This window comes from Hippocampus guttulatus, chromosome 5, assembly GCF_054856545.1.
Source record: "Hippocampus guttulatus isolate MCC_2025c chromosome 5, RoL_Hgut_1.0, whole genome shotgun sequence".
In the NCBI taxonomy this organism is placed as follows: domain Eukaryota; kingdom Metazoa; phylum Chordata; class Actinopteri; order Syngnathiformes; family Syngnathidae; genus Hippocampus; species Hippocampus guttulatus.
This window is the reverse complement of record NC_141265.1, coordinates 15,798,781-15,811,390: the sequence shown is the minus strand read 5'-3', so window position 1 is coordinate 15,811,390 and position 12,610 is coordinate 15,798,781. Positions and strand designations below refer to the sequence as shown.

General features: G+C 40.3%; 1 protein-coding gene across 4 annotated transcripts; it reads right to left on the bottom strand.

The window, feature by feature from the left end:
• Nucleotides 1-3,412: 3,412 nt before the first annotated feature.
• hsd17b3 (hydroxysteroid (17-beta) dehydrogenase 3) lies at nt 3,413-12,298 on the bottom strand. Of its 4 annotated transcripts, none has more exons than XM_086112180.1 (12): nt 11,889-12,036; nt 11,079-11,178; nt 9,172-9,218; nt 8,417-8,581; nt 8,226-8,333; nt 8,031-8,098; nt 7,603-7,647; nt 7,049-7,083; nt 6,305-6,386; nt 6,155-6,220; nt 5,640-5,789; nt 3,413-4,528 (listed from the first exon to the last, which is right to left on the bottom strand). In XM_086112180.1, the coding sequence occupies exons 4-12, from the start codon at nt 8,475-8,477 to the stop codon at nt 4,403-4,405; spliced, it is 741 nt and encodes a 246-aa protein (XP_085968306.1). In that variant the 5' UTR covers nt 8,478-8,581; nt 9,172-9,218; nt 11,079-11,178; nt 11,889-12,036; the 3' UTR covers nt 3,413-4,402. The 4 variants fall into 4 exon arrangements, with proteins under 4 accessions (XP_085968306.1, XP_085968307.1, XP_085968304.1 ...); XM_086112181.1 differs by having other exon boundaries at nt 8,417-8,492; XM_086112178.1 differs by lacking the exon at nt 11,079-11,178 and having other exon boundaries at nt 8,417-8,492; nt 11,889-12,296.
• Nucleotides 12,299-12,610: the final 312 nt, after the last annotated feature.

The window sequence follows — 12,610 nt, the reverse complement described above, 5'->3', positions numbered from 1 at the left end:
GGTACTATCTGTATTCATTTGTTGTATAAGGGCCAAGTTACTATACTCCGAGGTAGCGGTTTGTATTTTTTATTTTTTTTAAATGCAACGTGATCTTTTACAACCAAAATTACATTTCTGAATATTAGATCCAGCCGTATCAAGGCGTACCAGTGCAGTACAGTTTAATGTTTTGCGGTAAACCAACAATTATAGGAAAGGTACATTAAAAAGTCAAATTAAGTTCACCTATAAAGGTTGGATTGTAATTTAGGTTTATCACGAAGGTTCTTCCGAAAAATGCAGATCTGTAACTTTTTGTGTCTGTCCTCTGTGACCCAGCAGGGGGTGGGGCGGAACGCAGGGAGGTCTGTTCAGAACAAAAATGGTGTGTTTTCGTACGAGGGTAAATATTGAGGGACGAGAAATAAACGTACGGAAAAAAGGCAGGATTTTTTTTTCTGCTAAACTGCCGGCCTCTCTGTTGCGCTGCCAAGGGCCCGTGCGTCACTTGATCCATTGTTTAGCGGACGGATGTCTCGCTAAGCAAGTGGCGGCCTCCGCGCTCCAGCTGTAGCTCCTGCTCTGTTTATGTTTGCAAGGCCCTTTGCCTTGAAGTGGGCCTACACAAGCAAAGCTGAGCCATATGTGAGCGGCAGCCCGATGGAGAACTTTTGCTGTAGCCTGCTTTCTTTTTTTGGAGTCCACCTCTTTTCCCTCCTCTTCTCATCATTAGCTCCTCATCCTTTTCCCACCACCATTTTGTCTTCACAGTGTAGTCTCTCGGAGAAGATGGAGGGCTGGAATTATCTTCGGTGTGACCACAAAGAATTACTAAATATTTCATTCTGCTGCACGAACACTCATTACCTTTTCATGTAGCTACAGTGGAACCTTTGACGCCGAATGCCTCTAAAGTGCTCACATTTGGAATTTTATACCAAAAATTAACGGGGAACCCCTACTAATGTGTGAGTTATAATTTCACAAATACTCAATTTTTCACTAACTCATCAACAACTACTCTTGGCGGGGAAATGCACTTACTGACTCTGTTACATTGAGCTACATTCCCCTCACTGCTTGAATGTATTATTGTTTGTACAGTCTTTTTGGTTTGTCACACAGTGAGACTTGCATCACAGCTGTTTCACCAATCCACTATAAATACAAGTGACGTTAAGTAAAAAAAAAAAAAAAAAATGGAAAGACACTTTTGAAATCCGCATCAAAATCGCATAAAGCCATCTCTCTTAAAATGTGCTGTTGCCGAAAGAAAATAATCTCAGACGTTCATGTGCTATTAAAAAAAGAAAGTATAAGTAGCTCTCCAGTTACTCAGTACTTTACTCTTACTCAAGTAATTATTTTTCAAAGTACTTTTTACTTTGACTTGTGTCCTTTTCTAAACTAGTACACTTACTTGAGTACAATTTTTGACTACTCTACCCACTTCAGCTCCTGAATTCAGCATATTTGGGGGCGGGGGTGACCAGTTTGTTATTCCTCTAAAAGGTTTTATGATTGTGACAGCTAGGGTGATTGGAAGATAGTGTCAATCATGATAGCGGATAGCGGCAATGACTTCCATATCTTAACACTTGGCTCAAACCTTGAACATGGCTGCTGACCCCCTCTCCTGGGTGGGCCGCTGCTGCTTTACGCTTGTGTTGGATTATTTTTGGGTTAGGGTTCGGGTTATGGCCTTGTGTTTACTGAGACAACAAGCGAGAGGCGTCTCAGGAGGGGTGAGGCGTCACACAGGCAGCATCCTCAGAGACAGCACCTTCTCCTCCACCCCCGTTTCGCCTTCAACACTCCTAACACGCGCCCGCTCCATCGCTCATGTGGAGGTTGTCGTCCAGTGTGACCACCCACAGGCTTTGGGACATGAGAATAACATTCCCCTGGCTCCCGCTAGGTTTTTCAAGCCACGCGTACAGATAATTTGTGCTCAATTGTGATCTGTTACATGAGCAGCCCCCAATCTTTTTTTTTTTTTTAGGTATGGCCACAGCGGTCAACTGGAGGTTCTGTTTGTATTGCCCTAAAATTATATGGACAAGAAAATCCATTGTAGTGCACGATTCAGAATTGATCAAGAATATATTCCGTAACCAGGGGCGTGCATGGGGTTGAGGGGGGCCACAAGGGTGGGGTATTTTTTTTTCAAAATGTAAGATTACTTGAAGCCATTTATTTTATTACCCTTTTGTGCGTTACGTCACAACCTTTGTAGGAACGACCCTCCACCTTGACGGACGGCAAAATAACTGTGCCTCTTGATATCGTTGAAAAGCTGCTGGGTCAAAAGTAATTAACCCAACTTTAGGAAAACGGAACCCAATCTTCACAAAAGTGGAACAGAATCTTTGTGTGTGTTGTTCCATGTTACCATGACCACACACGAAAAGGCCAAAACTGTTAAATACTTGATTCTGTCTTTATGTGTGGGGTCTGTCAATGATTAAAAATGTTTGAAGATTTGAAAAAAATCCATATGTTTGTACCGGATTGTAATCACTGTCAGTCACTCAAGATGCAATCATAGACAGATTCGAGATTCGAACTGCAATAACTTCAGAACTGTGAGACATGCTAGCATCAAGGCGCACCATGCTGCCCTTTTCTTTCATAGATTGCGTTGTACAGTTCCAGTATTATATGTTTAGTGCAAGTCCAAAAATTCCTTTGTAACAATAAAGGGCTTAATACAGTGCCCTGGCCTGGTGGTCGGCAGACCCTTTGCACAGTATAAACATTTTTCTGTGAATGAAGCTTTGACATTTAGCTTAAAGAAACAAAACAAAAGCAAGCGCTATGATCAAGAGTCCTACTCAGTGTGCTCAGAGCTGGTTAAAAAGAAGTAAATTACAACGTGGCAAAAAGTCGTGGTATCACTAAATTACAGAGCAGCCGAGGTGAGGAAAATCCCCTCCCACCTTGGGTTTCAGAAGGGTAAACAAATTTTAATTTCAGCCACACACACACCTGGAAAGTCCCACATAAGTGTTGCATTAAACTAAAGTACTGTATATGCAATAATTTTGCCCAACTAACGCTTGTTTTATCGATGTCTCTGACTATTTTGTATTTCCTCAACCAGCATACCTTGCACAATCTGCACAAGTTTATCAAATTATTCATGACATTTTTTTCGTGAACTTTATTGAGTCAAGGCACATTACATTAGAAAAATCTCATGGCAAACAAACAAATGGAACTTTCCCAAAAGCATACATACAATACTGAAATAATCTCTTATCTCAGTTTACTCACAATTGTACTTGTGAACTCTGGGCCTGTTTGAACAATTTTGTTCTGCCAGTCACTGTATGTTGCAGGCATAGGTTGACGAGTTAAAAAAAATCTTTCCAAAGTTTGATGATTTCTCATGCAGTGGTTAAAAGTTACTAGTCTATAACATGTACAATAACATAAAAGTTGTTTATCAAAACCAATGGTGACCTCTCACGCAGTTACAAACACATCCACTGTGAATCATAAAAAGAATGATATTTCTATATCAGCTGCTTTGCCGCAAGTGAAAAACATATTTCAGCCACAAAGGTATATGGTCATCTATGAAATTAATACACCACTACAAAATAAAACCAGTATATAATAAACAGTGTGAAATTAAATACCTGGTTGACGGTATCAATATTAAGCATCATTACTTGAGTCACATGTTTGCTTTTGTTGGCGCTAACCAATTCAACACCGTCCGACCACCTGACTTTTAATAATAATAATAGATTTTATTTATAAGCGCCTTTCAAGACACCCAAGGACACTTTTGTTTTCTTCTCTTCAACAACCAAGAGCAAATCAAGATTTTTTTCTTCTGAGAGGTCCCGGACTTAAAACATCCGTCCAGCCATTATCTGAACCGTTTATCCCGTGCGGGGTCACGGGGACCTAAAACATCCACGAGAAATTCTAAGAACGAGTTCTGTCCTGATTTCCAACATGTATCATTCAAAGTCTTGCCTTTTAGCATTCTCTAGTGGTCTTATTAAATATTGCACTACACGTTACAACTTCAAACATTCCAACATCTCCCCTACTCCGTGTAGGCGATAACAAGGCATTAGTTTCTTGTGGATTTTCATTATTCAGGGATTCACTATATTAACCAGAATTGTTTAATTCACTTTACACGATTTCCAGGTCCCAGGCCCCCCAAAAAATAGGAAGGGTGTGTCAGGAAGGGCATCCTGCGTAAAAACTGTGCCAAACAAATCATACAAGTGACTTAGTGTGCTGACCTTCCGGAAGTTGCAATAACTTAACATGATTTCTAATCGGAAAACACATTTTCAAATGAACCGATATCATTGAATGGATTTGCCTGATTTTGGTCATTCCATTGTTACGGTATACACAAACAACTTGGCATGGTTAATGCACTCCATCTCCTTTAAGCTTCCTTTACAACAGGGCTGGAACTCTTTTCTGCTTGTTTTCTCTCCACGTACTCCTTTAGACCTTGTAGTATAAACTCTGTGTGGAGAATCTTGAGTGGGATAGTGTGCAGTAACCAGCCCTGTGCACACCCACAAAAGAAGAATTATTTTCATGTTCCTTGCATCCATACGGCATTCACATCACTTCATTTTACTGTCCACAATTTACTACGTTACTGCCTTATTCTAGACTGGAACAAATTTTCACCAACAACTATTGACCCTAAACCCACAGCCAAGATAGCAACAGTGGCTTCGGCATGACTGTGAATGATCTTTGAGCGGACGAACAAGAGCTCAGACTTGAGTGATTCAACATTTTCAGAGAGAAAATGGCTGTGTACCGAAGCTCCCCATCCGACTTGGAGTTTGGGAGATGTGGCAAAGGGGAATGGGCCACCCTGACTAAAAGATAGGTCAGCCAAGCTTGCGGCATGTGATTTCTACGTTTGTAATACATTTACACATACAAAACAAATTGAAAAGAAAACGTTTTTCATGGCGTTGTATTATGGTATTCAACATTATAATAAGCTAGCTAGCTAGCAAGTTATAGCTCACTATCCAGCTAGCTGGATTGTCAAGTCAAGTCAACAGTATTTATAGAGCACTTTCAAACAGCCATCGCTGCATACAAAGTGCTGTACATGGAGCAATTTAACATGCACAATAAACAGTAAGACAAATCGGTAATAAAGGCGGTAGAAAGCACCAAACAGTAAAACCAAGAACAAATCTAAGTCATGCTGAGTCGAATGCCAAAGAATACAAGTGAGTTTTGAGGAGGGTTTTGAAGATTAACTCGCCAGTTTACTTTATCATTTGTCAGAGGCTACAGCTGCAATCGTCACATATAGTGGACACATATTACTCCTATCAAAAATATAGAAACAACCAACAAAGTTCAAACAAAATCAACAAGCAACATTAGGAAGGACTTCAAAGAAATTGATTATACCCTGCCTACTGCCCGAAGACAGCTGGGATAGGCTCCATCATGACCGCGAACCTTGTGAGGATAAGCGGTTTAGAAAATGGATGGATGAACACATATTGGGGGGGTGGGGGGGCAATTTGTTCCATTTTGGAGTTATGCTGTAAGGTAGCAAAACATGGACAATGTGAAGTGCTCTGTCATAGTTTTCGTTGTACTTTACCAGTAACTATTACCTAATAGTGAGTTTTCCTTACCAGGAACATGTGACAGAGGCTGCCGTACGTTTTGTCCCCAGCTCTGATATACTGCAGCGAACTCGTCACAAAATCTTGTGGGGCCAACATGGTCGCGTTCGTTTGCTGGTAGCCCACCATGCGAGTGGAGACGCCGAAGGGCGTGACTGCCTGAGAAAACAAGAAGCTAAGCAGTAAAAGGAGAAGCCGTGCTGATCCCTTTTGTGTAGTTAAAGGAAGGGTGGGGATCTTTTCTGAGGGCCATGCAGAATTTGCAATTATTTAACTAATAGTTAAAAACAAGCAAGTTCATTATGAGACTTTGTGAGCATTTAGCATTAAATGTTTTGGGGTGGGCACTACTGCGACTTGTTGGAATGTGAACATAACTTGTTTATGTCTTTTTGTGCACTATGAATGCCTGGCAACCAGTTCAGGGTGCCTCTCGCCCGTTTTTCTCTGTTTTTACAATTGTGTGACAGGCTCGGCTGTTGGTTCCCCACCCCTGATTTAAAGGGTTTAGATGGTCCTGGTACCTGTATAATAATGCCTTTGTCTTTGTATTCTGCGTGAAGACCTTGAGAAAATCTCTCCACAAATATCTGCAAGAGTGAGACACAAAGCTGAATTAGGGGAACAACGTTAGAAGCCACAGAGAGGTTGAATAACCGATGCTCAATACTCACTTTAGATGCAGCGTACAGCGAATACATAGGAAAGGGAATGGAGGCAATTCCGGATGCAATGTTTACGATCACCCCTTTTCTCCTGTTTACCGCACACATACAAAATCTCAGAAAACAGCTTGATTCATGCAATTACGGGCCACATCATTTGATACTCCTGCACTCTGCGAATGACGTCATTGCACCAACTTGGGTCGCTAAATGTGGAAACCAAAAACAGCTCTGTATGATGCAGCGCAGTTCTAAATCACAAACTCAGAGCCAGCCTACACCTTCATGGAGCCGCTTGCAAAATTTGATTTTAGGCCCTCTATTTCAGCCAGTATTATAGATGATTGATCACTCACACATCTACTATTAAGTCATTGTAGTCGTGTTACGAACAGCGTCAAAAGTTCTTGCTCTGTTTTTGTGACATGCAAAACTCGAGCTTCAAATAAAGTAACGAAAAATTGTAAATAAACTCCCCTATCCCAACATTGTTCTTGCTCAGTTCTCCAGGATCTGTTAACAGTTAACTGGTCAGCCACGGCAATAAACATACAGTCAAAAGAAAATCACAGGTGGGCATTATTATTGTTATCATTGGAATGAGTCGCAAATTATTCTGCGGGTGTACCTAATGAAGTGGCCCTTTCCTGCATATAGTTCAACACCAGTTGTTGTTGTTTTTTTCTTTGTTATTGTCATCCACCACTAGCAGCCGTTATAGTTAAATAATCGGTTACATCAAATGAAGGAAACCTGTTTTCCATGCCTGGAAGGATTATTTTGCACATCTGTTGCAAAGAGAGAGAGAGAGAGAGAGAGAGAGAGAGATTTTAGGGATATGCAAAGTATTTTGTACTTTGAAATATAAGAAATGCAGACAGAAAGCTGAACTTGCCAAGTCAAACACAATATAAATCTGTGATGCTGGTTGATGTCCAAGTTAACCCTTTCAGGGACAGTGGTTACTACAGTGGACAGTTTATCGTGTTATTAAGTTAACGGGTTACATGAAAGGGTTAATGTAATTTCAAAGGATTATTTTTACGCACAGAAAATAGTGCAAAATGATTTTAATTGATTCTAAACTGTTGCTTTATTGAAAGGATATTAACTAGGTAAATTGATCACTGTATGATACTAAGTCAAACTAAAATAATTTCAAAAGAGTCATCCTTTGAACAACCTTGACAGAAACGTAATTGAGAGGGAACAGGAAGGTGTTTAAAACACATTTTCCCTAATGATTGTGTGTAACTCCTAATTGTATCACTTTTGGGACATTTGTGGAGGTTCCACTGTGTTCTTACCTTCACCATGGTTTTCACATTACAATTTATCACCCTCTCGATTGTCTGTAAGGGAAGATAACAAGCTTTGCAATCATCTGATCTTTGAGAAGAAAATACTGTGCAATGTAATGAATAAGAGGCTGCACATGGGTGAGGTAATCGGTTTGGAACTAGCTTTCAAAGTAAAAGTACTTTTACTTTGTACTGGAGTAGAAGTACCTACGGTGGCGCATGAAAGGGTTAAATAAAACTAACACATTACACCAACTGACCTACGAACTTTTATCTGTTTTCAAATGTTGCTTGTGTACATTAAAATAAATAAGTACAGATACCTGGAAAATCTATTTGGGTACCAACCACCGCACCACTTTAAACAAAACTTGCAAAAGTTTCTCATCGTCACTCATGTCAATATATTTGTCAACCTCTTGGCCACGACTAACCTGGTCCAGATCTTCATCTTCAAGGAACCGGCGAGGCACCACACTGGGCATCATGCCTACATTGTTCACTGGCACACAATAGCAAATACGTCCAACTTTGATGGATTGCATTTGATAACGATTTCCACCAATTGTGTTAAGCGGGGCTGTATAAGCAAATAGTGATGAGAATGATGATCGCTGCGGAAGTCGTACCTAATACACCAATGTCCAAGTACTTAAGCTGCTCCTCAATATCAGCGAAGACGTCGTCCTTGGTGAAGTCTACCACAATCACTTTAACTAGCCGACGTGTCGTTTCGCCTGTACATGAACACACAGGATCTATACTACACAAGGAAATATAACAATGGTGGATATTGTAAATAAAATGATGTAATTCTTACTTATTTCCTTGGCCACCTTGTCCAAAGTCATTTTGGTCCTGCTCATGATAACTACGTTCATTCCTTGTTCAGCCAGCTATTGATGACACAAAAGAGGACTGTGGCAGTACGACTTTCCTATTAAGATATGGTTTTAATGCCATCTTGTGACACGTTAGGGTGTTTCTGAAAGAGCATAGTTTTCTGTGAATAGCTGAGGAGAGGATCCATGTAAAAAAAAACAAAAAAACGGAATAGGGGATTTTTTTTAGAGAATAAAGTCATATATTGTCAATATAAAGTCATAATATTACAATATTAAAGTCAAAGTTGAAGTCACATGAATTCGACATTAAATGAATTGAAATAAAATAAAGCATGACTTGAGGTGAGCTCATCATGATTTCTGTATGCTGTGTATAATTTATGTGACATTTTTGTGTGATGGCGTGCCATTAGATTTTGACATTGTAAAGTATTTGCTTAGTAAAGCTTGGGAAACAAAATATTCGGCTATATTTCAAAGGTAAAATCCACTTTTTGTTGCCCGGTATTTTCTTTTGAATGCTAAATGTGCTAGAACGCAGTTTATTTCTTCAGTGACAAGATGTTTTGAACCGCGAGATGTTTTTCTTCTCAATTATTGCTGACTTGCTGTGATTTAAATGTTATCATTGATGCAATATGAATTACTTTGTGATAATACACCAGCATCGTGTGCCTGTAGTTTCATTAAAAAAATAAAAATAAAAATCCCAGTTGGAATAATGACTCACCGCAAAGGCGTATCGTCTTCCTATGCCCTCTGAAGCACCGGTGACCACTGAAACAGCAACACTTTCTATTAGTTGACTCAGCATTTCCTCCCTTCTGACTACGGGGATAGCATCCGACTAGGAAACATTGTTAATCAACATGATGTCAAAGAGGAAGCTTATGTTTACCGATGCATCATGTTCAAGTAACGTGCTGTACTTACAGCATGTTCCACTGATAAAGAACTTGCTGAGAACGTGTCCAACTTGCCACTACCCTCTCATCTCCTTAGGGCCCGAATACTCAGATAACAAATTTCAGATCCAGCAAGCAAAGCGAGATAGACGGGAGTGTAGCTTTTAGGGGGCTTTTAATCAGATGGGACATACTGGAACTGTGATAATAAACGAGTGGGCCAGCTATGTAAAGTGATGACGCCGTTGTTTTGATCAGCACAAATGTATGTTTTCTGAATGCAGCTCGAGCTACATTCTTCAAACTGCAAAACATGGAGAATGGGGATTCTCAGAGGGTGGTACATGGGGCTCCTTCTGCTGGTCCGTGAAACAATCATTGAATATTCTCAGACTCACAACAACGCAATTGCGTTCTTTCTTAAGTACTGTACTGTCATTTACGATTTCTGGAAGACCCTGAAGGCAACCAAACTGGTGAGATTTGACAATGAGTCAAGTGGCGCTGACAGAGGAGCGGTCTCGTGCACATATCCTTGAAAGCCCAATTGTGGCAAAGTGTATCTGAAACCAGCTATAAAGCAAGGGGGTCCCCCTGTTAGTCTGCATGAATGTGCTATAAGGTTATTCTGTGGTACAGAGCTGCCAGCTGTCCCTGGCAACGCCCCCACCCAGGTTGACGTAAAAAGTTTCGGCCAGCTACATTTCTTTTGCCAGAAAATACATTGGACATGTCAAACCCATCAGACTGGGCATTGCATGTTGTTATTTTTTTTTAATCCAGACTTCTGACAGTTGAGAAATATCAATGACAATATCTTTCCTCAGTGTGATCAACAGGGCATACGATGTTAGTTCATCAACAAGTTTTTATTCATAGCTTAACTTTTATTTTCAAAAGGATATGGTGGGAAGGATATGTTGGGGGGAGAGGGGTAATTGGCGTTTTGCTCTCCACGATCTTTGATATGACTCTGGTCCTTTGAAGATCAAATCCAAACTTTGGAAAGCAGTGTTATGTCCATAAAGTGTATAACTGCGAAATGTCCAGAATGTTAGCCAAAGAGTGCCAGCTCATGGAAAACAACCTACATGGTATCCATGAAAACTGCTGTCTTGAGGGAGTCCCACTGGGCACATTTCTCGGACCACATTTATTTAGTTCACAGAAATGTTTTCTTCATAGTTGAATTATTGTTTCTGGATGGATATCAGAGACATGTCCAGAGTGGTTATCGTGACTCATAGTGTGATTAGACCTCATATTGTGAATACGAGAATCCAACCCAATCATTGTACACCAAATGTAATCAAATTATGTAACTGTTACAACTGAGTTCTGTCCAAAGACTCTTTCATGACCGCAATCTTTTATTGTTTCTGACTGATTTCATGACTCAGTCATTTTCATGAGACTTTGTACTTTGCTGTTCGGTTGCAATTGTGTTCATCTGGCTTGATCGACCGTTGACCTTCTGTGGTTAGCGAGGCAACTACAGAAGAAATTACAGTAATCATTTTGACAGCTGGTGGCATCAACTTATGTTTGAGGCCCATTATACTTGGAATCTATCTGTCCCTTTAATTGGAAACGCTCGATATTGACGGGGTGGAGGTAGAGATAAGAGCAGGGATACTGAAATATAAGCTTAAACGACCATTGCCCTTTGCTTTGGACAAAACCAAAGTGTACAAGAATATTATTTTTCCCCAGGGTTACTGTTGATGCTTACCGAAAATCTGTCAGGAGGAAGTGAGGTGAACTTTCAAAGGAACTGTTGGACCATTTTTAGATGGAAAGTGGCAGCTCATTTATCCAGACTTTGATCATTCCTGGAAATGAGTCTAATATCAAACGGTTTTGGAGTCACCAAAAACAAAAAAAGAATTCAGGTAGGTTTTATAGATCTTCAGGGTTGCCAGAGTCAAATACAGTGATGCATTCCTGTTGGCTGCATAGACAAGTATTTGAATGGGTAAGTCTGGACTTGTGGTGTGAGTTTGTTGACACAATGTCTCACTTTAGCCACATCGCTGTGTGGCTTTGTGCCAGATGATTACATTTCTGAAGATGACGCAGAAAGTCTCGATTTGCATGTCAATGTCTCATGTAACCAATGAGACCTATGTGAAATGTGGATCTAAATCTAAAGTTGTACTCATTTAACTCATCCAGTACCAGCCAATTCTAGACCAAGTCTGAAAAGACGTTTAAAAACGTCTTTTGGAGTGAATGAGTTAATTAAACTACTTTGATGTTGACCTAGAGGAGGTTTAGGAATTCAAATTCTGGTCATTTTTGGGCACAACATAGTTGTTACAATACTGTAGTTTGAATTTACCGTGGCAACCATGTTAAGGAAAAAAAATGTGAACTGTGAATGTTCAATTTGTGAATAGTAAAACATGAATAAGCAGGGGGTCACTCTAATCTGTTTCAATATAGTTCATACTATGCCGGAGATAAAATCATTATTTTGCCTGTAAACACAAGACACACGCTCACACACCGACACCCACACACACACAAACAGCAAGCTTACCTGCCCACTCTCCCATGGACGAAAAGAATGACTTCGGCAGTGGAAACCACCTTTTGGGATAAAGCATCCTAGTAAAAAGGAGCAGCTTGGCTCCATAGTAGATGACAACTGCAGCACCGAGAGTAGTGAAAAACCATTCCGTGAAGCTCTTCATGCTTTTCCGACACCTGAGACACACTCTGCTGTTCCCACCACTGCTGCTTCAGCTGTCTTTGTGCTCCAGTCAGGATGTCAATGAGTGATCCAAGCAAAATAAATTTACACCGAAAATAGTGATCTTTGCCAGAGAGGACACTCCCTTCTAAGGAACAACACACACTCTCTCTGCCCCCCTCTGTCCAACAACTACAGAACGTGTCGTGTTTGTCGGTGTCAGCCATTATGGCTTTGAGGCATGTGACTACCGTTGGAACAAGACTTTTTCGCAGCGAGAGGCACAACTTGAAAAACTGCATTTGTCATATGGCACTGTGTGACTAAGATGTCGTGTACATAGGGTTGGTTGCTCATACATTCCATTGAGAGTGGTGATAAAATGTTTCTACACCCGCTCCAAATGCCATGTTTTTGTTATGTTACAAATGTTATGAGGCATCCTCCAAGTTTTAGTGATAAACAACTTAACAGTAAAATTTCGCAACACAAAATTAGCTACGATGATAAGGTGGTATAAAGTTGTTGTTGTTTTTTTTAAAGATCTGTGCCTTAAGTCAGTGGGCAAA

What these genes read in the sequence shown, in the direction of transcription:
- hsd17b3 (XM_086112177.1), bottom strand. Translation starts at nt 12,042, where the DNA reads ATGAAGAGCTTCACGGAATGGTTTTTCACTACTCTCGGTGCTGCAGTT. An exon ending in CTTGGACATTGGTGTATTAG is followed by an intron (nt 8,099 to 8,225) that starts GTACGACTTCCG and finishes ATTGTGTGCCAG; the next exon opens with TGAACAATGTAGGCATGATG. An exon ending in CTTCCAGGCATGGAAAACAG is followed by an intron (nt 6,387 to 7,048) that starts GTTTCCTTCATT and finishes TGCGGTAAACAG; the next exon opens with GAGAAAAGGGGTGATCGTAA.